Source organism: Neovison vison, chromosome 13 (genome assembly GCF_020171115.1).
Source record: "Neovison vison isolate M4711 chromosome 13, ASM_NN_V1, whole genome shotgun sequence".
Classification (NCBI taxonomy): Eukaryota; Metazoa; Chordata; class Mammalia; order Carnivora; family Mustelidae; genus Neogale; species Neogale vison.
The window spans coordinates 48,784,535-48,809,286 of NC_058103.1; the positions used below are offsets into that span (position 1 = coordinate 48,784,535).

A 24,752-nucleotide genomic window follows, 5' to 3' on the forward strand; every position below is an offset into this window, starting at 1 on the left:
CCACATTTCATTTTAAAAAAATGAATTATTTGGGGGAATTTTAGAGTAAATTTTCAGGCAAGATGTTTTCATGGTGAGTGATAGTTAAAGACTATATATGTCATTGTGAAAGGCAAAGGTGAAAGCCAGACATTCCTACAATTAAGGTCGTCTAGATCAAGGCTTCCCAATCTTGGCACTATTAAAATTTTGGTCCAAATAATTCTTTGTTGTGGGAGATTGTCCAGTTCATTATGGAATATTTAGCAGTGTCTCTGGACTTGACCTACTAAATGCCAGCACTAGTTACAACCAAAAATGTCTCCAGACATTGCAAAACGTCCTCTAGGGGGCAAAATCTCCCTTGGTTAAGAACAACTAGTCTAGAGAATTTGGCAACCCTCACACTGCAAAATACTCGAGTCCGGAGAAAATATAAAAAATCCCTTGAAATTCATGTGGTTGTGAATGCCAGAAAAATCAGGTTAAATAACATAAAAATAATATGGCAGAAATCATCAGTGATTACAATAAATTTAGGTATACTTAGTAGTTAAGAGAGAAATTGTCATGTTGGATTAAAAAATTTCATCTATGTGCTAGGCAGATTGCTTATTAGAAGAAAGATCAGTAGGGACACCTGGGTGGCTCAGCTGATTGAGTGTCCAGCTCTTGGTTTTGGATCAGGTCATGATCTCAGGAAGTCTTTTTTTAAAAAAAAGATTTATTTGTCAGAGAGAGAGAGTACAAGCAGGAGGAGCAGCAGGCAGAGGGAGAAGCAGCCTCCCCACTGAGCAAGGACTCAGATGAGGGTTAATCCCCAGACCCTAGGATCATGACCTGAGCCAAAGGCAGATATTTAACCAACTGAGCCACCCAAGTGTCCCAATAAATAAAATCTTAGAAAGGAAAAAAAGAAGAAGAAGAAGAAGAAGAAGAAGAAGAAAGATGAGTACTAGTCATTTTAGATAAAATACACTTTAAGGCAAAAATTATTAGTGATAAAGAAGGTCACTATAAACTTGTTGCATATAATAACAGAGATATGAAGTAGAACAAAAGTGGACATAACTGCAATCAGAAATCAACCAATCCACAGTTGTGGTGATTTTAAGACCCATTTGTTGATAGAAGATAGATCAAGCAGGTAAAACATTAGAAGATTTGAATAACACAATTAAAATACTTGATTGAATATGTATAGGACTCCACAACTCCCATTACAGAATGCTTGTGTTATTCAAGCCCTCAGAAAATATATACAAAAGCTCAGAAAGTTCTAATCCCCAAGTCAAGTTCTCAACAAAATTCAGAAACTGGGCATAGAAAAACCATGTTCTCCTGTCAGACCATTTAGGGTGAGGATGAGTAACAAAAATATCCCTCCTTCATGTTTGGAAATTAAGGTGGAGTAGTTTACTTTCCCCATACAATATGCTCATGTGAACTTCTATTTTTAGATTAACAGTAGATCCCATGGTGAGTTTTATAAAATACTTAATTGTCCTGTTTGGAACTGGTCAAAGATGTCAATTGTAGCCTTTCATAGCTCTTTTCCAGCTCACAGGATAATGCCTGCCACAGAACAGTAAAGCAATAAAGACAGCACTCTTCAGATGAAGGAATGCCTTTTGTTTCTAGACATATTTAAGGGTTTAGAGTTTACATTCCCATTAAATTTAGCTGTAAATATAGCAAAATACATGGCTACAGATAGCACTAAACTGCCCAATGTAGCTGAATTCACAAATATTAAATACACTAGCTTTTTTTTCAGCTATTAAAATAAAATTTTAAAGAATTAGAAGTTGAGGAGTACCTGGGTGGCTTAATCAGTTAAGTGTCCAACTTTTGATATCAGCTCAGGTCTTGATCTTAGGATCATGGGTTCTGGGTTCTGGCCCCACATGGGGCTCCACACTGGGTATAGTGCCTGCTTTAAAAAAAATTAGAGGGCGCCTGGGTGGCTCAGTGGGTTAAGCTGCTGCCTTCGGCTCAGGTCATGATCTCGGGGTCCCGGGATCGAGTCCCGCATCGGGCTCTCTGCTCAGCGGGGAGCCTGCTTCCTCCTCTCTCTCTCTCTCTGCCTGCCTCTCTGCCTACTTGTGATCTCTGTCTGTCAAATAAATAAATAAAATCTTAAAAAAAAAAATTAGAAGTTGGGGCACCTGGATGGCTCAGTCATTAAGCATCTGCCTTCACCTCAGGTCATGATCCCAGGGTCCTGGGACTGAGTCCCATGTCAGGCTCCCTTCTCAGCAGGAAGGCTGCTTCTCCATCTCCCACTTCCCCTGCTTATGTTCTCTCTCTCGCTGTCTCTCTCTATCAAATAAATACATAAATCTTAAAAAAAAAAAATTAGAAGTTAAAAAACAAAGTTTATAGCCTTATTGAATACTTAGTATGTACAAGGCACAAATCTAGACATGAGGATAAAGTAGGGGTGGTATATAAGATGTTGGCCCTTAGGAAATTCATGGTTTATTTTACCTGAAATTTCAAGTTATAATGCTTATGTCAAGAGGAGGTGTTTTTTTTTTTTTTTTAAAGATTTTTATCTATTTATTTGACAGACAGAGATCACAAGTAGGCAGAGAGGCAGGCAGAGAGAGAGGAGGAAGCAGGCTCCCTGCTGAGCAGAGAGCCCAATGCGGGGCGATCCCAGGACCCTGGGATCATGACCTGAGCCGAAGGCAGAGGCTTTAACCCACTGAGCCACCCAGGCGCCCCAAGAGGAGGTGTTCTGTTGGGGAATGCCTATATGTAATCATGCAAAGAAAAACCCTGAAGTTGCTTTAAGTGCTAAAGAGGCAACACAAAAGAATTTTGTAGTTTAAACATTTCCTGTTAAATAGTTAACTTCAGTTTGAGCTCAAGAGAGATCCTTAGAAAAACAATATTGCATATTGTTTTTTACACTTTGGATTACATTTGAACACTTGGGCTGGAGGGGACGCTGAGAAAATAATTGTTGTTTGTAAGAGAAGTAAATTAAGTATAGACATATTTGTAATTGCAGTTAATCAGTATTATATTTGCTTAGAAGGGGAAGTCAAGGGAATGTACTAACTAAATCTCTGTAAGAAAGGGAAGTTTTATTTTGATCATTCAACATCAATGACTAGTCTTGCCACTGTGTGTCCCCTACGTGTTGGCTTTCTGCCAGATAAAAGGAGCAGGACAAGAAAACTCCCAGAGATGCTCTTAAGAGCAACAGCAGCATTGTTCAGGAAAATAGGAGAGAAGTGCTGCTTTGATGAGCTGAGATAAGCTACAAGTACAGAATGTATAAAATGGAGCACGTGCTGACTGATAACAGTGTGTCAGGTGATCTATGTCCTTACCCAAAGAAATGTTAGCTTCAATCTGGTTCTTTTTGTGTTCTAAGTGTTGTATCTGATTCTTCCTTGGAAATCCTTATACCCCAAAACCCCCCTGCCCAGGTTCCTTGCAGGCTTCCATAGGGCAGATTATATATCCTTATTGTAGAACCTTATGCTCTTGTTGTAATTCTTATTTACCTCTCTACAAAGGAACAGTTATAGCGGTGTAACTTCAGGTAAGTTATTTAATCTGTGCTTCTTTGCTGTTAAATATAAATGGTATCAGCCTCTTATAGTTGTGAGAATTAGCATTCCTAGTACAGGAAAGCACTTAGTAAATAATAGTTATTAGTTATTATGATCATTATCTTAATATCATTAGAAGGCAGTGCTCTTCTAGTGTTCTGTCTTCCTAAGTACTTATCTTCATTGGCCCAGAATCCCAAATGTTTAATATTTTTGCCTGATTTCTTGAGTCTTTATGGTGTGTTTGAGGCAGCTGTCTTTCTTTCTTTCTTTCTCTCTTTCTTTCTTTCTCTCTTTCTTTTTTAATTATTATTTTAAGTAAGCTCTATGCCTAACATGGGGCTTGAACTCACAACCTCAGGATCAAGAGTTGCCTGCTTTTCCAACTTAGCCAGCCAGGTACCCCCTAAAACAGCTATTTTCAAACTCCGTTTTCTGAACAGTTCCAAGGGAGGTAATTTTTTGTTGTTGTTTTTAGGTTAAGCAGGATTTATTTTCATTTGTAAGAGAACCCTCTTACAACAGCTTTATTCAATTCTCCTAAAAATGGTGGCATTCTTTTAAACTATTCTTTTAGAAGCAGCCATCATGTAAGTAGAATGGTGGATTCAACCTCAAAATGTGGGCTCTGGTTAGCTTTATTATTCTGTATGTGATCATGATAAAAGATTAGGGTGTTCTTCACATTTCCAAGCAAAATCCAATTTAAAAAGCTTGTTCTTACCAGACCTCTAAAAACAGCCATTTGAGACTAAACCAGTAGAGCATTACATCACCCCAGCGAAGAGTAGGTTTCATTATATGCACCAACAAATGACATGGCTAGCTTCTGCATTCCACTTTTACAGAATGTATTTTATACCTCTTATACCAAACAGCATTTTATTTTATTTATTTTTTAAAACGATTTTATTTATTTATTTGACAGACAGAGATCACAAATAGACAGAGAGGCAGGCAGAGAGAGAGAGAGAGGGAAGCAGGCTCCCCGCTGAGCAGAGAGCCTGACACAGAACTCAGTCCCAGGACCCTGAGATCACGACCTGAGCCAAAGGCAGCGGCTTAACCCACTGAGCCACCCAGCTGCCCCCAAAGAGCATTTTAAACACTGGCCTATAAACTCCCTAATAAGATAAAGCAAAGACAAAAGTGTTTATCAGAAACAAAATACATGATCACTTAATAGTCTTCAAACATTATTGTACTTCAACTTTCATAATTTTGCCAGTGCATTCATGAAACAATCTGCAGACAACTCATTTTAACAGACAAAGAACACTCTAAGGGACATAACTGTCCTAACCGTTTATTAGGTAAGAATTTTACAGTAATGGTGGAGCTGGAGAGTATCACGTCTTGTCCATTCTACACAGCAAGACCCTCTAATAGTGTGCTGGAACTTAAGATCCTTTCAAGGCCGGAGCTCTTGGCTCTGGCGGCCTGCAAATATCAGCCCTCACATCTTCCTGTGCTTGTGGTGTGGTGATCTGCTGGGTGTCAGAGTTTCTTCTGATAGCTTTATGGAGTGGATCAATGAGGATAACCTCAGAGAATTTGTACATGGAATCTTCAGCAACCCAGTAAGAATTCAGGACTCATAAAGCCCCACAGTGGTGTCTAGCTCGCTCATCTGTGAAGGCCTCGGGCAACCTGCGGCCAGTTAATTCCATGATGGGCAGGCTTGCCTTAGGTCTTACCCTTAGGAACTGGGCGTTCTTGGCCACTGCGTTGCACACGAATCCAATATATGACACAACCTTGCTTGGTCTTATATAAGGGAGGTACTTTTGGATTCACAAATATTTTTATTCGGATTTCATCTGTTAGTTTTAACTCTCTTTAAAAAAACTAATTTAGGAACTCAAGTGTTATAAAGCAGAACTTTCAGTCGTAAGGGCTCTTACCATATTAACATGCTGCGAAGTTAATTCATTTTTTGCTTTTCCTAGCATCTCTTTTTTTTTTTTTAAAGATTATTTAGTTATTTATTTATTTGACAGACAGAGATCACAAGTAGGCAGAGAGGCAGGCAGGTGTCGGGGTTGGGGGGGAAGCAGGCTCGCCACGGAGCAGAGAGCCTGACATGGGGCTCGATCCCAGGAACCCAGGATCATGACCTGAGCCGGAGGCAGAGGCTTCAACCCACTGAGCCATCCAGGCGCCCCATCCTATCATCTCATTTAATCGAAGGCTAACCTGATAGGGAAGGCTATACTGTTGAAAATAAAAACAAACTACAAAAAATAACTTGCTGGCATTTGCAGATACTGCTCTCCATCAATTTTAATTTACTATCAAAACAAAATGCAGGGCACCTGGGTGGCTCGGCTCAGCAGGTTAAGCCTCTGCCTTCAGCTCAGGTCATGATCTCAGGGTCCTGGGATGGAGTCCCGCATCGGACTCTGCTCAGCAGGGAGCCTGCTTTTCTCCCTCTCTCTGCCTGCCTCTCTGCCTACTTGTGATCTCTCTATCAAATAAATAAATAAATAAAATCTTTTAAAAAAATGCAAAAATAGGGACGCCTGGGTGGCTCAGTTGGTTGGACGACTGCCTTCGGCTCAGGGCGTGATCCTGGAGTCCCGGGATCGAGTCCCACATCAGGCTCCCAGCTCCATGGGGGAGTCTGCTTCGCTCTCTGACCTTCTCCTCGCTCATGCTCTCTCTCACTGTCTCTCTCTCTCAAATAAATAAATAAAATCTTTAAAAAAAAAAAAAAAATGCAAAAATAAATCAAATTCTGTAGTGGATATTTAGGAATGCAACTGACATACATCACTCCTATTTTTATTGTTTTATATTAGAAGAGACTTATTTATTCCCATTGACTGATTTTATAATAAATTCATCTTATAAATCCAAATTAATTCATCAGTTCTAATTGTGGATTTATCTGCTCTAATTGTGGATTTATCTGCTCCTTTGGGGAAAAACAAATATTTGTAAGTAAATATTTGTGTATTCTTTGGTAAGCATTTATTGACACTGTTACGTGACAGGCATGTAACATGTAACGTACTCTAGGCTAAGGATATCTTTGACAGGCTACAAACTAATAGCCTTTGGCTAAACACAAACCTATTGGGTTTCTGCGTAATTGTGCATTTAGAAAAATAAAGACTTTATTGATTTAAGAATACTTTGAAACCACTGTTTTGTAAAGTGTCCTGTCTCTTCCAGACAGTTGACTATCACCCTTGGTTTTGCAGAGGTCCAGCTGGAGTAAGAGCCCAAGCCCTGGATAGAGATGGAAATCTGGTAGAGGATTTTGTATTTGATGGAGGAGTTGGAGATATTGGAAATCGCATTCTTCATGTGAGAAATGCACCCTCCCCTGCAGCTACTTCTTCTCTTGCAATTTCTGGAATGATTGCTGATGAAGTGCAACAAAGATTTAAATTGTAAATAATGTAAGGAGCTAGGTCTGCATTTTAATTTCCATATTCAGCAACAAGAATATACTAATTGCATCCTTTAATTTAAGGAAAATGATTTGAAAAGTTCCTTTTTAGGTATCCTAACAACTGAGTTGTTAGAATGCTGTAACATAGAAATAATAATTTTTAAAGTCCATCCTCTTTCATTTTGTGAATAAAGAAGCAAGGTACAGTTGTATCTGTCCTGAATCCCTTTGTTATTGACCTGTTCTTACCAACCATGATCTAGAGATTTGGCTTTCTAGAATTTCTGGGAATGATGTCACAAAAAATTGATTATTCCCTTAATATTTTGGCTTTATGATTTCTAAGCTTTTTATTCTCTGCTAAATAAGAAAATATAGTATATTGTAGGTTGCAAACCCCCTTTTAGTTTTGAAGAGTCATAGGAAAGCTCACATTATTTGGAGCAACACTATTTGTATTTGGGATTTTAAAATTCTTGATTTAAAGAAAATATATGAAATTTCACATTTTTAAGTATTTTGAATAAGATTCTATCTAGCTATAATATTTGTAAGAAATAACTTTGCAAAAGAAACGTAAAGTCTTTATTATTTCCAGTCCTTTTGGATTACCACTAAATCCAAACAGCAGTACACTATGAGTGGTTCTTGCTGACTCTTTATAGTCTTTTGTGGTTGAGAAAAAAGAACTTAGGACGTAGAACTGATAGGTTTTTATGAGAGCAGTTTTAGGATCCTAACACTGATATATAGAACTCTGTAATTTTAAAAATTATTTACCTCTATATCTCTCTTTTTCAGTCATACCAAGTTTCTCAAACTTTGGCCAAGATCACTAATTATTCATGCCTACTTAGTTTTCAGGGATCCTGTGAACTTTTATGAGGATATTTCTTCATTTGGGGGAAATAACCTAACTTTGAGGCATTCACTTTTGTAAACCGCAAAAGTGCCTTACATTCATGTGTACTTCATGAGTATTTCAAATTATGGCCCAGTGCCGGTACTGTATATTGTATATATGTGTGTGGTATCTGTTGAAATGATTCTTGAAGTTCAGAAAGTTGGAAAATAGAAATATAAATGAATTTATGACTTCCTATTGTTTGGGAAAACTTTTATTACAGAACCATCATGTAGGTGAAACATTTTCATTCATTCTCTCATATATATGCTCTCTCAGGATTAATCTTCTACTCTTCTTTCTTTCCTCTTATCTTTCCAAATCTATGTGATAGATAAGTAAGGATGTGCATTTTGACTGATAGGAAAAACTTCTGCTTTCTTCCTTTTCACTTCAAGCCTCAGTGATTACATTGTTTGAACTACCTCAACCATTAATTTGAAAGGCTGTATCACCAGCTCATGTTCAAGAAGTAGCACATCCCAGGTATAGACAAGGCAATTATTTGACACTTGGGATGAGCGTTTTGAAAGCATTCAGAAACCACTCACAGAAGAAACCAGCCCTAATGGTTCTTCATAACAACTGATTCCTCCAAGAAATGTGACACACAGGATATTTTTTTGTTCCATTACAAGACTATTAAGAGATGGAAAATTTTATAATTCTCTATTTCATAAACAGTGAGATTGCATATATACTAAGTTGTGAAAGACTGAAGTTACAAAAATAACTATCCTAATTAAAGCAACCCCTATTCCATTTGGGTCTATATTACACCCCAAAAAATAAAAGTGAAAAAAATTATTGAAAGCGAATGTGTAGGTTATTATGTTTGTAAAACATTTTATATTTATATTAATTGGGTTTGTTGTGTAATATTGATATGCTATTTAAAAGTTTTGTGTACTTCTGAAAGAAGAAGAATGTAAATTAATATTAAAATATTTTAATGAGCCTTAGTGTTGTGAACATAATTTTCAGTTTCATAAAATCTCTGATTCAAGTAAATTTTTGGTGTGTGAAACATGAACTATCATAGCTCTAAATAGCAGCCAATCTTTAAAAAAATGAAAAAAAAATAAAATAAATTTAAAAATGAGGTTTATATTTTAAGTAAAAAGTAGAGCACTTCCCCACTTAAGAAAATGGCTTTCCATTTGGTAATGGTGGCAATATGTGGCTGACCTCTGTCATCTTCATACCCCAGAGCACCAGGGAACATTGTTTCCCTTCCATAGCAGAATATGTAAAACACACAATGCTTTGCAGGAGGTGGGGGGGGCAATAAATTAAATTGGAGTTTCATAAATAATTAGTTTCTTTTAGGAAGACAATCTGGTCTGTTCTCTCTTACGGGGTTGAGTTTCTGGGCATAAGCTTCCCATAAGGGTTATAGGGCAAATGATCTGAGAGCCTGCTCCAACTTCTTTTCAGCAGGTGGACTGTAACAGGACCAGAGTTAGCTACAACAAACCATGAAAGTGAGTGACAATGACATATATTGTTTCCTGTGGCATTGCTTTGCTTTGCTTCTGACTAGCAACACTTGTAGCTTTAAATAAATTGAGGAAGTAGGAGAGAGAAAATGGGAGAAATGTTGAGTAAGCCCTTCTTGAAAATGCCTTTCAGTGGGAGAATATTAGTGGTACATTATCTCTGCCTTTGAAAATTTGAGATGTGCTTAGATTATTCAAGTTAACTCCCCAAAGCCATTCTAAGTTCTAAAAAGATAAAATTACTATTTATCAAATAACTAATATAGCATATTAATTTTGACTCAGATTTATGATCAAGTATTGTATATGTTTAATGCTTCCATTTTTTTTTATTTAAAAAGATTTTATTTATTTGAGAGAGAGAGCAGGGGGAGGGGCAGTGAGAAAGGGAAAAACCGGCTCCCTGCTGAGCAGAGAGCTCCCTGCTGGTAGAGCTTGATCCCAGGACCCTGGGAATATGACCTGAGCCAGAGACAGATGCTTAACCCACTGAGCTACCCTTGCACCCCCAATACTTACATTTTTAAAAAAAGATTTTATTTTTAAGTAATCTCTACACCAACATGGGACTGAGACTTACAACCTTGAGATCAAGAGTCTCAGCCTCTACTGACAGCCAGCCAGGCACCCCCAATGTGTCCATTTTTTTTTTTTTAACACTTTAAGCAAGTGTTTATAATGGGGTTGGAAATTTTTTAAAAAGATTTATTTGACAGAGAGAAGGAGAGCATAAGCAAGGGGAGCAACAGGCAATGGAGAGGGAGAAAGTGAAGCAGGCTCCCCCCTCAGCAAGGAGCCCCAAGTGGGTCTCAATCCCAGAACCCTGGAATCATGACCTGAGCTAAAAGCAGACACCTAACCGACTGAGTCACCCAGGTATCCCCATGTTCAATCCATTTAAGAGACATTTATATTTCCTTTTCTGTGAACTGTTTTTTCATATATTTTATCCATTTTCCTCATCAAGTTTTGGTCTTACTAATTTGTAGGAACTATTTATTTGAAGTAGGCCCCACATGGAACCCTACACTCAGGTCATGAATTCATGACCTGAGATTGAGACCTGAGCTGAGATTAAGAGTCAGATGCTTAACTTTCTGAGCGACCCAGGTGTCCCTGTAGGAAATGAGTTGCAAATATTTTTTTCAATTTGTCACCTGCCTCTTGGCTTACCTTGTGATTTTTTTTTCCGTTCATTTTTAAAAATAGGTTTTCAATCTTCTACATTTTATTTCATAGTAAAAAGGTCTTTCGTATTCTGAAGTTACAAATTATTTTACGGTTTTAATTTTTTACATTTAAGTCTTTGACACTTCTGCAGTTTATTCTAGTGTGGAGTGTGGGGTATGGATCCAACATTTTATTCTGGATGGCCCATTTGTCTCGTTAGGATTTTTACGGGTGTCATTCTTGGATTATCCCCCACATGCACATAGATCACATTTCTGTTTGCCTAGCTTAGAGATCACAACTCAGAAGCCTGTAGAGACTAGGCAGGTTACATAAAAGGGTGGAGAGTGCCAGGTAGGGAGTATAGCCAACTGGAAATGGGATGGCATACTTTTCTAAAGAGGGCAGCCACTACCCACTGCCTGCTGATTATTCCTTTGCAGGAATGCAGCAGGGCCCAGTGTTGTGAGATTTTTGTCAAGAGAATGGAAATCCATTTTTATATAAAAATTTCTTGACTTTAAAATGTTAACAATTTTAAAATTTAAATATAGATCTAGATAAACAGAATGTGTTTTCAGGCCAGATTTGGCTCAGAGGTGGTTTCCAATATCCTTGGCCAAGAATGAAACTTCCACTAACAACTTCACTCTATAATACAAGCACAGTCTAGTAGTTTGACAGTCTAGTAGTATACAGCTGGAGTTCCGGAAGAGAAGAGATAGTAAAGACAGTTTGTATAAGCCGAAGTCTTTGCCATCACTGACTGAAAAGTAATTGGAGAAATAAAAGCATTTCACTATCTTTTTATCCCAAGTACATGGGAATGTGGACGTGACTTTATTAGAAGAAATTCGTGATTCAGTGAATACTTGGGTTAGAAAAATGAGTTTTCCAGCTCTGTCATTCTGATTTTGCCAAATGACAAACTGGTGTGTGTTTTGGGAAAGGACAATTGTTGAGTTACTGATGAGAGGTACAGTTGTTTTTTCACCGTGCTCTTCCTTTTCCCTTCCTTGCTGCTCGTGGCTGACCCCACTGTGTGCTGAGGGCTTTCCACGTCTCACAGTCCCTAACTCCTCAAAACATCACTTGATGAAATAGTTAACTACCTCCTATATACCCAATAGCCGTGGAGAGCACACGTCAAACATCTAGTCCGGCCGAATGTCCCTTTCCCTCCCCATCCTGAACTGCTTCTCATGACTGCAGTAGTGGGGCTCAGAGTGGCACCGAATCAGGATCGTCTTGGAAAGGTCGAGTGAAGGAAGCGTTTGTGTAAAACACAGTCATTTGGGTGGTCTGTCTGGAACAGGTCCCCAGGAAGTCCCCAACACAGTCCGATTCCCAGCGCCTGCCCCCGCGCCTCTGCAACCCAGCGACCCGCCGGCGCCTCTGCCAAGCTCCGCGGCGCGCATGCTCCGTGCGGGGCTTCTCCGGCGACCCAGGATAATGAGCGCCGGGCCCAGGGGGCGGGCCGAGCGGCGACTGCTGGAGCCGGGAGCTGGGCCGCGGCCCCGGGGCGCTGTGCGCGGCTGCTACGGGGGCGGCAGCGGTGGCTAGCGCTCTGCGCGCTAGAGTGTGGCTTGTTCTCACAACGCGCACGTCCGCTCGGTCCCCAGAGACCTCCGGAGGTGACTCGGGGGGGCCGGGCGGCGTTGCCTATTGGGAGGGCGGGGTGAGGCAATGAGGAGACAAGCTGCCGCCGCCGCTCTCCGCCAGCCGCGGCCGTAGCGGGAGTTGGGGCAAGGGCGAGGTCAGCCGTACCCCGCGCGGGTTCCGAACCCAGACAAAGGAGGAGGAGACCCCCAAGAAGCGGGCCAGCGTCGCCGGGACAGGAGGCCGCCGCCTCGGTCGCAGCTAGGGGGTCACCCGGACTCTCCGGCCGCGGCTCTTCCTTTGCCGACGCTGCGCGAGAGGCCGCCGGGGCCGAGGAAACCGCCCCCGGAGCCTCCGCCCACCCGCCGGCGCCGCCCCCGAGCCGCCTTGGCCGTAGTTGCGGCCCGGGCGGGAGGCGGCGGCGGCGGCGGCCGGCGAGGCGAGGCGGCCCGCGCCCTGCCTGTCAGGCCACCCGCCCGGCCCGGCTCCGTCCGCGGGCCGCCCCTGATGCGAAGGCGCTGCCGCCGGGGCCATGCAGCAGGCGCCGCAGCCGTACGAGTTCTTCAGCGAAGAGAACAGTCCGAAATGGCGGGGACTGCTGGTCTCGGCCCTGCGGAAGGTCAGTGCCGGTGCCCGGGCGGCCTTGGGGGCCGAGGGAGGTGCCGGGGCGGCCGCGGAGCGTCGGCTGAGCCGTGCGGCTGGCGGGGGGGTGGGGTGGGGGTTGGGGGTTGCCCGGCTCGGGCCCCTGCGAGCTTCTAACGGGGCTTCTGCACGTCCTCCCAGTGCTCGGGTCCTGCGGGCCAAGCTTTTGCTCAGTGGCTGGCTGTGGGGGGTTCAGAATTGCCTGTTGCATCCAAAAGGACGTTTTCTCAAGTTTTTGCCTGGCCCCGGAAGGAAGGTTTTGTTATGATCATAAAAATGGATTTCATGTTGCAGTCATTTCGTCAGGCAACTTCCGCCGTTGGCCAATTTGTTGTCCTCAGGCTGGATTAGGGCAAGAGAAAGTCTTCTCTGGTGTTTACATAGTTTCTGAAACAAAAGTTCATTTCCAGGCCTGGTAATTACCTTTAATCAGGTTCTTTGGGGGTGTTCCCCTAGGCAGTTTGCTTGTCAAGGGTGTCCACTCACGAGGCGGTGCTTTTTTGTAACATGGTTGTGTTTCACGTGTGAAATGTCAGTGGGCCCTAATACTCCTTTTACAATTCTTGAGGGAAATTTAAAGTGCTTCCCTCACTTCCTGCGAAAGGTGTCCTATCCGTTTACAAGAGATTTCGCCTGGAAAACTTGGTGTTTCTTCACTGGGTGCAGTTTAGACCTTGGAATCATTTTAAGGGGGGCAAAAAAGGTGCATCTCATAAAATAACCTGTCAAGTTTGGGTATATACCCTGGGTGCATCTCTCTTGTGGGTGATGTGATATCCGTTTGTGAATTTAGGTAATAATCGTACTATCATTTTTAAAATAAACCTTTTTGTAAGGTCAAGACAAATTTAAAGACTGCAGAATTAGGCATCGTGTTTGCTGAACATAGGCTTCCATTGCCATTGATGCAGGGGGTAAGTACTGTCTGCATTTTGTGCAAAATAACAATAAACTTTAAATAATAAAAAAACCCCAGTAATTTGAAAGACTGCACTTGAAAAATAAATCTTCAAATAACAAATTTCTGCAAATGAAGAAGTATATTTTAAAGGTGAGAACATTTTCCTCATGCATTTGGAGTATCAGATTTTCCATCGTTTCCATAATTCTTACAAGGAGATACTGCCTGCCTTGGGCCAAACACCAAGTCATGTCTTTTTTTGAGAACTTGGTGGTGGAGGTAACTAGGGGGCAGTTATCATTTCACTGGTATACTAGGTGTTGAAGTTAATTGACTTGACTTCCTCGGGCAGCCTGATTCTACAAGGAGGGAGAAAGAACTGCAGGTGTGCCAAGAGTAGTGATAATGAACTCTGCCTGGAATTGAAAAGTAAAGGGGGATATGCTGAGATAGTTATTGACTCTTTTGTGAGTAATTGCACTCAGCAGAAGGTGAGTGCAGTTAGCAGGTAGGCATGTATTTTTGGCAGTGGGATGCAAGTATCTACCTACTGGTCCTTTCTGGTAGCAAATAGCATTGGAGCGTGTGTTGCATAATTTATTCCATAGGTAGCTTTGACCCTAATAATCCTGCATGAACAGAGACAGATTTACTTCTTCAGGTTTGGGTGGAAACAAAGCCAGAACAAGTATCCTAGTCCATTGCTTTGAGACTGTTAATTTGCCTTTATATGCTGTTCTTGTTTACCTGGAGTTCGGGTGTCTTGTAGATCTGTACTGTCTTGTACAGTTCTCATAGATCCTTTGCTTATGGAATAAATACATCTAAGAAAATTTGGTCTTTTGTGGTGAACCCAATTCAAAAAGCAATTTCCATTTAATTCATTAATTTACTATTATTACAGAATTGAGATATATTCCTATGGAATTTTTTGGAAAATTTTTGGTGTTAATAATAACTGGATTATGTCCAGTTTTGTGGCATTTGGGTATTTGTGGTATTGCAACATGCAGGTTTATGGTGCCTGCTAAGAGTTACTGCTCAGGAGGAGCTCAGGGTTCACTCTTCATTGGTAGGATGTGTTACATTCCGGTCTGTACCTGCCAGCCATACCTTTGTACAATGGGAAATCCTGCCATTTCAAGGAAGGTTTTGTCTTTACTTAAGAACTTGGCTTGCTTCCTTCCTCCAGCTAACAGATAGTTCCAGACTACTAGGATTAGTTGTAGTGGTAGTATTGGTCTACTAGGATTTTTCTCCTCCAGTTGGCTTTTTCTTCATTGAACATGTGGAATACTTCTTGTAACTTTTTTTTCTTTTTTCCTCTATATTTATCCCTGTGTTTTTTTAATTGAACTTTAATTGATATTAATATTTATTGAACACATTTTAGGTACCTGGCACCATGCTGGAACTAAGATGAAATAAAGATGAATAAAAGCCATGCTCTTAACTGTTTACCATCTACACTGAACATTCTAAACCTTTTGGTGTGGGTTTATATAAATGAGATAGCTAGCAATTAGGAGCTTAGAGTTATGTAAGTAATATCTGTGTGTGTGTGTGAAAAGAACAGTATAGTTTAATTGACTCTATCAGATTCTACTTGGGCATCTTGGTGGAACCTCTGAAACTTAACGTATACTTTTCTGAAAGGTAAAATCATGACTCATGCAAATATATATGAATGCGTGTCAGTGATTTTGATTCAACTTATTACCTAATAGGGGAACTCATAAGTTAATGTTAAAGCTACTTCATATGAAAATTTTAGGAGGTAGGTATTTATAGACAATTTAATAAAGGAATATTAAGATTGTTGGGTTAGATACAAAATTAGTTAATATCCTATAGGAACATGAACAGTAAGTTTTGGATTGTATTTTCCACTGATTTGAAATTATTTGCATCTGTACCAGATAAAAATCTCAATGTTAATCCCACAGATTTGTAAAATAGCTCAGTCAATAGACAGTATTCAGAGGTTTGAGCACAGCATTGTACTGAAAGATACCTAGTAATGTCTTTTGCTTATTTTCAAGTTTTGGCTAATTTTTATGAAAATCAAATTACATGGTGAAGTTGACCCTGAAACCACAGGGGATTCTTTAAACCAACCATTGTTGACCCAGAAACCACAAGGGATTCTTTAAGCCAACATTAAATATTTGTTTCACTACATCAAAACAGAAACATTAAAAAATAGATTTATGGAAAAATAATTTTGGAAATAGAAATGTGTTCTTTAACTTTTTGTTTTGTTTTTGTTCTTTAAGTTTTTGTTGTTGTTTTTAACTTTTAAAACTACTTCAGGTATAGTATTTAAATACATAAAGAACTACAAAGGGTCAAGCTGAGGGAAATAACATTACTAAATGGATAATACATGGATTGTTAACATTACTGCTGAATTATGTATCTCCCCTAAAAGAGCCAGAAACATAAATGCCCTCACCACTACTCCCCAAGAACGCTGAGGCTATCATATTACTTGGGAGAAAAAAAAGAGTGTGGGATATACATGTAAATGCAACTTATTACCTGTGTCTTTGAAATGCCTTTGGTACTTTGGTATGCGCTATTGATTTTCTGCTGAAAAAATCAGTGTTAGCATTCTATGTATGGAAGACATGCCTTTAAATAATTTTATTAGACGTTTTTCATCCGTGTTGTTTCCCTTGTAGATGCCTTTTCTTTTGGGTGTTCTTCACCACGCTAAATGTGGAAAAGAAAATGTCTGTTGCCTTTCTCTCTGCAGTTAAAAGTGTCATAGAGAGTTAGAAAGAAGTGGTAGAATTGTTCCTGACTTTAATTCAGGTTAAATATGAACTCCTCACCCCAGACATTACGGTTTGCTCTAGATATCTGTCTAAAATATAAGATATACAAGACAATATCTAGTTAATTAAATAGCAGTCTATGGCAAGGAAGAAAAAGGAAGGAGGTTTTGGTTAGAAATGCTTTTGTGAATGCTGAAAGATTCTGGTGTTTCTGCCTTTGTTATTCTCTCTCGGAGCCATTTTAGAAGACTGCTCTGGATCTTTCTTGGGCCCAAAAGAAAAGTATATAGGGAGCTTTGAGAAAATAAAATTGGTGTCACTGACACAAGAAGGTCAATGAGGGCTTCTCTAGGGAGATAACGTTTGTGCTGAGTTCTGGAGGATATATTCAAATATTTATTGAGTGCTTCATGGGTGTCCTGTACTACTGTTGATACTGAGGTTGTGTAGTAAGGCCTCTGTTCTCCTAAAGCTTCCAATCTAAATGTCTGTGTGGGAGAGGCCTGAGAAGGACAGACAATGAAGAACAATTATCTGCAAGATCAATAGGAATTAACAGGACAAAGAAAGCGGGCAGAAAGGATTTGAGATTGAGGGAAAGGTAGAAAGGTGAATTGTTTTAAAGAACTAACACCAAGTGAAAAGAAAAAGCTGGTTGGTATAACAGGTTAAGAGGTTTCTATTTGACAGTAGGAGCCCTGTAGTGTTATTTATATAACAAAATAATTAGATTAACTTGATCAAAATTGCTTTTTAAAAATATCACTCCAGCTGAAAGCTAGAAATGAATAGGATATCCTATGATTTTTTTTGTGACGTCAGGCCTGTTCTGGATTTCCTAAAGCCACTGACTAAAACAGTAGAACTCCAGGGAGTCACTTGGAATTATTCCAAACTAATAATGACCCAAACTGACCCAAGGGGTTCAGCCAGAACTGGATGAGCATTAGGAATGCATTTTAACTTGCTGCATTTAGCTCCCTGTCAGCTATGATTTAGTAGCCGTCCCCTATTTTCAGTTTAATTTTGGTATGGTATATATGGGGCAATAATATTCCATTAAAGTGTTTTATGCTGACTGTGCAAAGCATTACCTGTGTTACCACTCGACATAAATCAAGTGTATGTCTTTTATATTAACCATAGCCTCTCTTTCAGGGGAACAGTAGTTTGATTATATTGTCTGTTAGTCTGCATGTTTGAATCAGGAAGGAATTTTAATGGAACTAATGGATTTAGCATTATCTCATGTAGTCACGTTAAAAATTAACAACCTAAAACTCTTATCTTCTTTTACGTGAGAACATATGATAGTAGAAAGCCTTTGAAAGGTGTAACTGTTACACACTTCACATTTTAATGTGTAGAAATGAAGCAACACAAAATAACATAAAGATCTATGTGAGCACTAGTATTGTCTCTTGCAAATAAAGTTTTCATTCTCTCTGTTTTCTTCTTTAAATCACTTTGTAAACTCAAACATTATCTCTTACTTACATAGCACTTTCTAATTCTTTCTTAACCTACCCATTAGTGGCATTTGACAGTCGAACTCCTCCTTTTTCTTGAAATCTTTTCCTTATTTGGCTTCCAGGACACCAACCTCTGCAGGTTTTCTCCCTCTGGCTATTATTTTTCGGTCCTCTCCTTTGTCAAGTCCTCCTCCTCTTCCCAAACTACATTATCCTGACCTCCTCATTGCTTAGTTTTTGGACTTAAGTTTTTATTTACAGTCATTTGTAGATCCCATCCAGCCTCATGGCTTCGCATGTCATCTGTATCTGATGATTTTCATATTTTTATTTCTGGCTCAGAACTCTCTCCTGAGGTTGGGTAACCAACTCCTTTCTTGATACTTCTGCATCTCAACCAATACTGATCTCCTTCTCTCCCCCCCCCCCCAAATCTCCTGCTTTTGTAGTGTGTTCTTTATCAGTAAATGGCCAGCTTCTGCATCCTTCTAGTTGCTCCAGATAAAAATCTGGAGTTATTCTTGAATCCTGCCTTTCCTAATTTGTGTAATCTGTCAGCAAATTGTTTAGCTCTACTTTAAAAACTGTAGCTGTACTCAACCACCATGTCATACTCTTCCACTTCTACCACCTGGGGCCAAGCCATCACCAATCTCCTGGAATGTTCAAATAGCCTGTAACTGGTCTCTCTTCTGCCCTTGTCCTGTTCAGTCTTTTCTCAACGTGGCAGAGATAAGTGAAATTTTGTCATTCCATTGTTCAGAACTCTTACTGCTTCTCAGAATAAAAGTCTAATAAGTCCTCTCAATGGGTTACTACACTCTGATGCTTCCTGTTCCCTTTACATCTCTGACTTCATATACTTCTCTCCCTTTTTTGCTCTTTTCCTTCCCTACAGTGGCTTCCTTGTACTCACAGACAGATTCTAAGGTGTAGACATATTCTAATCTCAGAGTTTTTGTACTTGCTGTTTCTTCTGCCTATAACAGCCTTCCTGCAGATTAAAAACATGACTGGTCCTCATACCTTCTTTAAGTCTTCAGAAAAATATCATCTTGAAGAAGACTCCTCTTGGAGCCTATTTAAAACCACTATATCCCCTGCTTCCTGGGCATTGCTCTGTAGATGTTCACAACATAACCCAATCCAAGCTTATTATCATTGTCCAAAACCTCTAGTGTAAGTGATACACTCAGTTTTCAAGGCAGAAACCTGATCATCCATCAATCACCCTTCCCTTCCTTCTCACAGCAGGTTCAGATCTCATCAACATTGAGTCTTGATTCTTTCTCCTAAATTAGAGGGTTTTTGTTGTTGTTGTTGTTTTTGTTTTTTTGCTACATGTCCCCAAAATAAGTTTTTAATTGTTAAAATTGTTCAAGTTCAAATAGTTGCAGAAGGTATAATTTTGTATGTGTTCTAAATACTGATGTTTTAAAATAAAATAGTTTTATCAGTCTTTTATTTTATTTTATTTTAAGATTTTATTTATTTGAGAGAGAGACAGTGAGAGAGAGAACAAGAAGGGGGAGGGTCAGAGGGAGAAGCAGACTCCCTGATAAGCAGAGAACCCAACTCAGGGCTGGATCCCAGGATTGGGATCATGACCTGAGCCGAAGACAGCCACTTAACCAACTGAGCCACCCAGGCGCCCCCACCATTGATCCTTTTAAAATAAACACGCAAAGGGCTTTTTAAAAAATGTTTTTATTTTAATTCCAGTTAACATACAGTGTTATGTTAGTTTCAGGTGTACAGTATAGTGATTCAGCAATTCCATACATAATCCCATGCTCATCATGAGAAGGGCACTCCTTAATCCCCATCACCTGTATCACCCATCCCTTCTACCTTCCTCCCCTCTGGTAACCATCAGTTTTGTTCTCTGTAATTAAGAATGTTCCTTGGGGAGCCTGAGTGGCTCAGTTGGTTAAGTGTTTGCCTTTGGCTCAGGTCATGTTCCTGGGGTCCTGGGATCAAGCCCTGAGTCAGGCTTCCTGCTCAACAAGAGAGCCTGCTTCTCCGTCTGAATAAATACAATTAAAAAAAAAAAATCTGCTTCTTGGTTTCACTCTTTTGATTCCTTTTGCTCATTTGTTTTATTACTTAAATTCCACATATGAGTTAAATCATATGGTATTTGTCTTTCTCTGACTTACTTCACCTAGCATTATATTCACCTTCCTCCATGTTGTCGCATATAGGATCAAAGTGCTTTTTTAACAATTGGGAAATTTTACACTATTCTTTTTTCTCTTTGGACTTTTCGTTCCAGTTCCTCTGCATAATTATATTTTGATATAATATGTTTATGCTTAAAAGTCTTTGATCCCTCCTTTATATTTATACCTTCTTCAGCAACAAAAATGCTGTATATTGAATTTTTAAAAAATTTCTTCAATGAATGTGAAGCATCAAAATGTTTCTTTTAGGGTTCCTGGGTGGCTTAGTTGGTTAAGCGTCCGCCTTCTTCTCAGGTTGTGATCCTGGGAACCTGGGGTCCTGGGATCGAGTCCCACATCAGACTGTCTGTCCTTCTCCCTCCCGTACCTCCCTCACAACCCCTACTCATGCTGTCCCTCTCATTCGGTCACCCTCTTCTCTCTCCCAGATACATAGGTAGATAAATAAATAAATAAATAAAATCTTTAAAAAAAATCTCTCTTTTAGGGTCAATTGCTAATACGATATAGTTGAGCAAAAGAACATACATGTTGGGGCACCTGGGTGGCTCAGTGGGTTAAAGCCTCTGCCTTTGGCTCAGGTCATGATCCCAGGGTTCTGGGATGGAGCCCCGCATCAGCATCAGGCTCCCTGCTCAGCAGGGAGCCTGCTTCCTCATCTCTCTCTGCCTGCTTCTCTGCCTACTTGTGATCTCTGTCTGTCAAATAAATAAATAAAATAAAATAAAATCTAAAAAAAAAAAAAAAAAGAACATACATGTCATGGATTTTGAAAAATTAGCCACCCAGGCACCCCTCAAGCTCATTTTTTAAATTTTCTTCAAATTATATGACAAAATTATATTGTTATCTGTCAAAAAGAGTCTTAATAATATATCAGCCAGTAACTTATTTATGTTCTCCTGCAATTTTGTCTCAAGTAAAAAGTTGGAAACCACCTGACTTGCAGAATGATTTGTTACCTGGTCTTCAGAGCTATTCACTTTTTCATTTTCTAGCTTTTCCAGGACTTGCCAAAAGACTAATAAGTATAACTGTTACTTTTTGCTTAGAGATACTTTGTTTAGTTCCATATATCCAGGAATGCTTGGGAAAATGAAAACAGTATTAATTTTAATACACTTTAGCTATGATGATATTAATTAATAACATGTATTTTACCATATATGTTCTTTTACTCTTTTTTCTTTTTTAAAGATTTTATTTATTTATTTGACAGAGAGAGAAATCACAAGTAGGCAGAGAGGCAGAGAGAAGGGGAAGCAGGCTCACCGCTGAGCAGAGAGCCCGATGCGGAGCTCGATCCTAGGACTCTGGGATCATGACCTGAGCTGAAGGCAGAGGCTTTAACCCACTGAGCCACCCAGGCGCCCCACCGTATATGTTCTTTAAACATATTTTCATTGAATCCTTGGAGCTGTATATCTAGTTCATTGTATTCATCTTCTGTTGCTGTTTAACAGCAACAAATGTATTAACAAATTATTACAAGCTTTAGGGGCTTAGTATAAATTTATTGTCTCACAATTTCTGTAAATTAAAAGTCTAGGCACAGTTTAACTGGGTTCTCTATGTAGGGTCTTAGTTAAGGTTTTATCTGGGGCTGCAGTCTCATCTGAGGCTTGGGGTCCTCTTCCAGACTCATGTAATTATTGGCAGAATTCATTTCCTTACAGCTGTAGGTCTGAGACCCTCAATTCCTAGAAGGCTGCTGCCATTCCTTGCCGCATGACCCTCCCTATAATATGTCAGTTTGCTTTTTCAAGGCCAATAGGAATGCATCTGCAGCTGTTTCTTATTTCATACTTCTAGATCTACTTTTAAAGGACTTACCTGATTTGGGTTAGGCCTACCTAGGATGATAATCTTTCTGTTAACACCAAGTCAACTGATTAGGGACCTTTGTCACTTTTGCCTTATATGGTAACTTGATTATAGGAGCGATATCCCATCATATTCACAATTCCTGCCCACACTCCAGAGGAGTACACAGAGCATGTACATCAAGCGGTAGGAATCCTAGGGGCCACCTCAGAATTCTGCCTACCACACTCATTAATTTAATGTAAAATATCCACCACATAACTAAATTGGTAAAGTTAGTTTTAGTTGTCAAGCCAACCAGCCCCATCATATTTATCTTATTTGAGACAAAGTCAAATGAATGTGTTAATACATGTCACATGCCAGCCATCTCACTTCTGAATTCTAATAGTAAGATAGAAAAATAGTTAAGGTGTGAAAACTTGCTTTGAATTTTTTCTCTTGAGTGAAATAAGGTATTGTTGCCTTTTAGTATTTCTTCTTTTTTTAATGGTTTTATTTATTTGAGAGAGAGAGAGATCATGAACAGGGTGGAAGGAATAGAGGCAGAAGCAGACTCTCCGCTGAGCAGGGAGCTTGATACAGGACTCATCCCAGGACCCTGGGATCATGACCAAAGCTGAAGACAGATGTTTAACCAACGGAGCCATCCAGGTGATCCTGTGGCAGATGTTCTTTAAGAAAGAGTACATGTGGTAGTTTTGGTAGTATGCTGAAGGAAGTGGGTACTTAGCCCAGGGAGCCTTAAACTTTGAATAAAGCATATTTAGAATAGTGATCTTTTCCTGGTTCACAGGGGGAAAAAGCCAATATTAATTTTTTTCAATTTCAATTTTATTTTTCACTCATAAGTTTTTCTAAAGTCTGTGATGTGGTGACTGCTGCTGTTTGCTTGCTAATGAGTAATGGAAGAAGGTAAAACAAATGCACAAGAGATAGAGAGGTTTTGCAGGAAAAAGAGTTATGATATTTTTTGTTTTCTCTTACAGATAGGTGCTTGTAATTTACACTTTTATAGTCATTTTTACTAATATTACTTCTGCTTTCTGCGGTGTAATATTAGTCTGTTAATATTTTCACATTCTGCTAGGAGCACTGTGACTTCCAAATGCTTTGCCATTGGAACAAGTTGGAAACCAGTGATTTAGCCTGTACTTTCTTGGCTTTACAGGCTAATGGCCTGTCTTTATGGGAATGTACTTCCAGATCATGTGCCATTTCATTCCATTGGAAGAAAATTTTAATGACAAAAATTTTAGCCTCCATTAATAGTCTTCTCTACAGAAGACTTTTTGATTTGTTTTGATTATTTTATGGTAAACCCTTGTATAATATTAAGCTAAGTAGAATGAGATTCTTTTTTTTTTTTTCTTTTTAAGATTTTATTTATTTATTTGTCAGAGAGATAGTGAGAGAGGGAACACAAGCCCGTGGAGTGGGAGAGTTAGAAGCAGGCCTCCCGCTGAGCAGGAAGCCTGATGCAGGACTTGCTATATCTCAGGACCCTGGGATCATGACGTGAGCCCAAGGCAGAGGCTTTAACCCACTGAGCCACCCAGGCGCCCCTTAAAGTAATACAGTTTGATACATTTTTATGTATGTATATTTCAGTGAATCCATCACAATTAAAATATTGAATATATCCTTCAGCCCGTAATTTCCTCTTGACTCTGACTCTTTAATTCTCCCTCCCTCCCCATTTCTTGTACTGAAGCAGTTACTGATCTGCTTTCCATTACTATAGATTGCATTTTCTAGAGTTTTGTATTAATGGAATCATACAGTATATACTCTTTTTTTATTTTTCTGGCTTCTTTGACTCAGCATAATTATTTTGCAATTCCTCCATTTTGTTTCATATATTAATAGTTCACTCCTTTTTGTTGTTTGATAGTATTCCATTGTGTGGATATTACCATACCATTGTTTATCTCTTTATTAATGTACCTTTGATTTTCATATCTTGGCTATTACAAATAAAACTGCTGTGAATATTTGTGTACAAGTATTTTTATGGACATACATTTCCTTTTTTCTTGGGTAATTATCAAAGAGTGGCTGGATCAGATAGGAGGTGAATGTTTATGGATTTAATTTGCTTTTCCCCATTGAGTAATAATGTTGAGCATTTTTCGTGCTATTTACTGTGCATGTATTTTCTTTGGTGAAGTGTTTGTTCAAGTCTTTTGCCCATTTTTATTGAGTTGTTTGTTTTGAATTGTTAAGTTTTGAAAATTCTGTATATATCTCAATACAAATCTTTTATCAGATATATGTTCTTACGGAGATTTTCTTCTGGTTTATAGCTGCTTTTTTCATTTTCTTTCTTTTTTTAAAATTAACATAATGTTAATGTAATTAACATTTAAATGTAAAGTTTAATATTTTTATTTGTGTTTATACATGGATCTATATATAATATCACGACTGTTCTTTTTTATAGTATGTATAAGGAAATACCTTCTGGCAATTTGAAAATATGGTGTAACTAAAATACAGGTCTGACTTGTTAATCTACTTTTAAAGACTGAAAATTACTTTAATTGCTCTTTTTCTGAGTAGTCTTTCAGAAAACTATGATGGATGAGTTCTGGTGTGGTAATTTTGTTTACTGTCTCATAGGGTGCTGAGATAGTAAACGCTGCGACTACAAAGTATGGTTCTTTATCAACTTGATGTTTTATTAGTATTTATGTGTGGGATTTTAACATTTTATATATATATATTTTTTATGACTTCATATTTGCAGTTACGTTAAGAAGTTTGGCATAAGAAATTTTGATGCTCAATGTTAAAATTGCTTTGCAGGTTATTTACCAAAATCATAATC

The 24,752-nt window shown here is 39.1% G+C and overlaps 2 protein-coding genes across 4 annotated transcripts in view; both read left to right on the plus strand.

Annotated features, from left to right (window-relative positions):
• Positions 1-8,810, plus strand: part of L2HGDH (L-2-hydroxyglutarate dehydrogenase) — a 39,891-nt gene extending 31,081 nt beyond the window's left edge. Inside the window, exon 10 of the mRNA XM_044231534.1 lies at positions 6,755-8,810. Within this exon, the coding sequence (XP_044087469.1) occupies positions 6,755-6,950 (196 nt within the window). The 3' untranslated portion in view covers positions 6,951-8,810. The remainder of the gene's footprint in view (positions 1-6,754) is intronic.
• Positions 8,811-12,578: 3,768 nt separating this feature from the next.
• SOS2 (SOS Ras/Rho guanine nucleotide exchange factor 2) overlaps positions 12,579-24,752 on the plus strand; it is an 83,203-nt gene continuing 71,029 nt past the window's right edge. For 2 of the 3 annotated variants that reach the window (XM_044231874.1, XM_044231875.1), the window contains exon 1: positions 12,583-12,739. In XM_044231874.1, coding sequence (XP_044087809.1) covers positions 12,653-12,739 — 87 coding nt within the window. In that variant the 5' untranslated portion in view covers positions 12,583-12,652. Of the gene's footprint in view, positions 12,740-24,752 lie in introns of all 3 variants that reach the window. The other variant, XM_044231876.1, reaches the window with a different exon arrangement.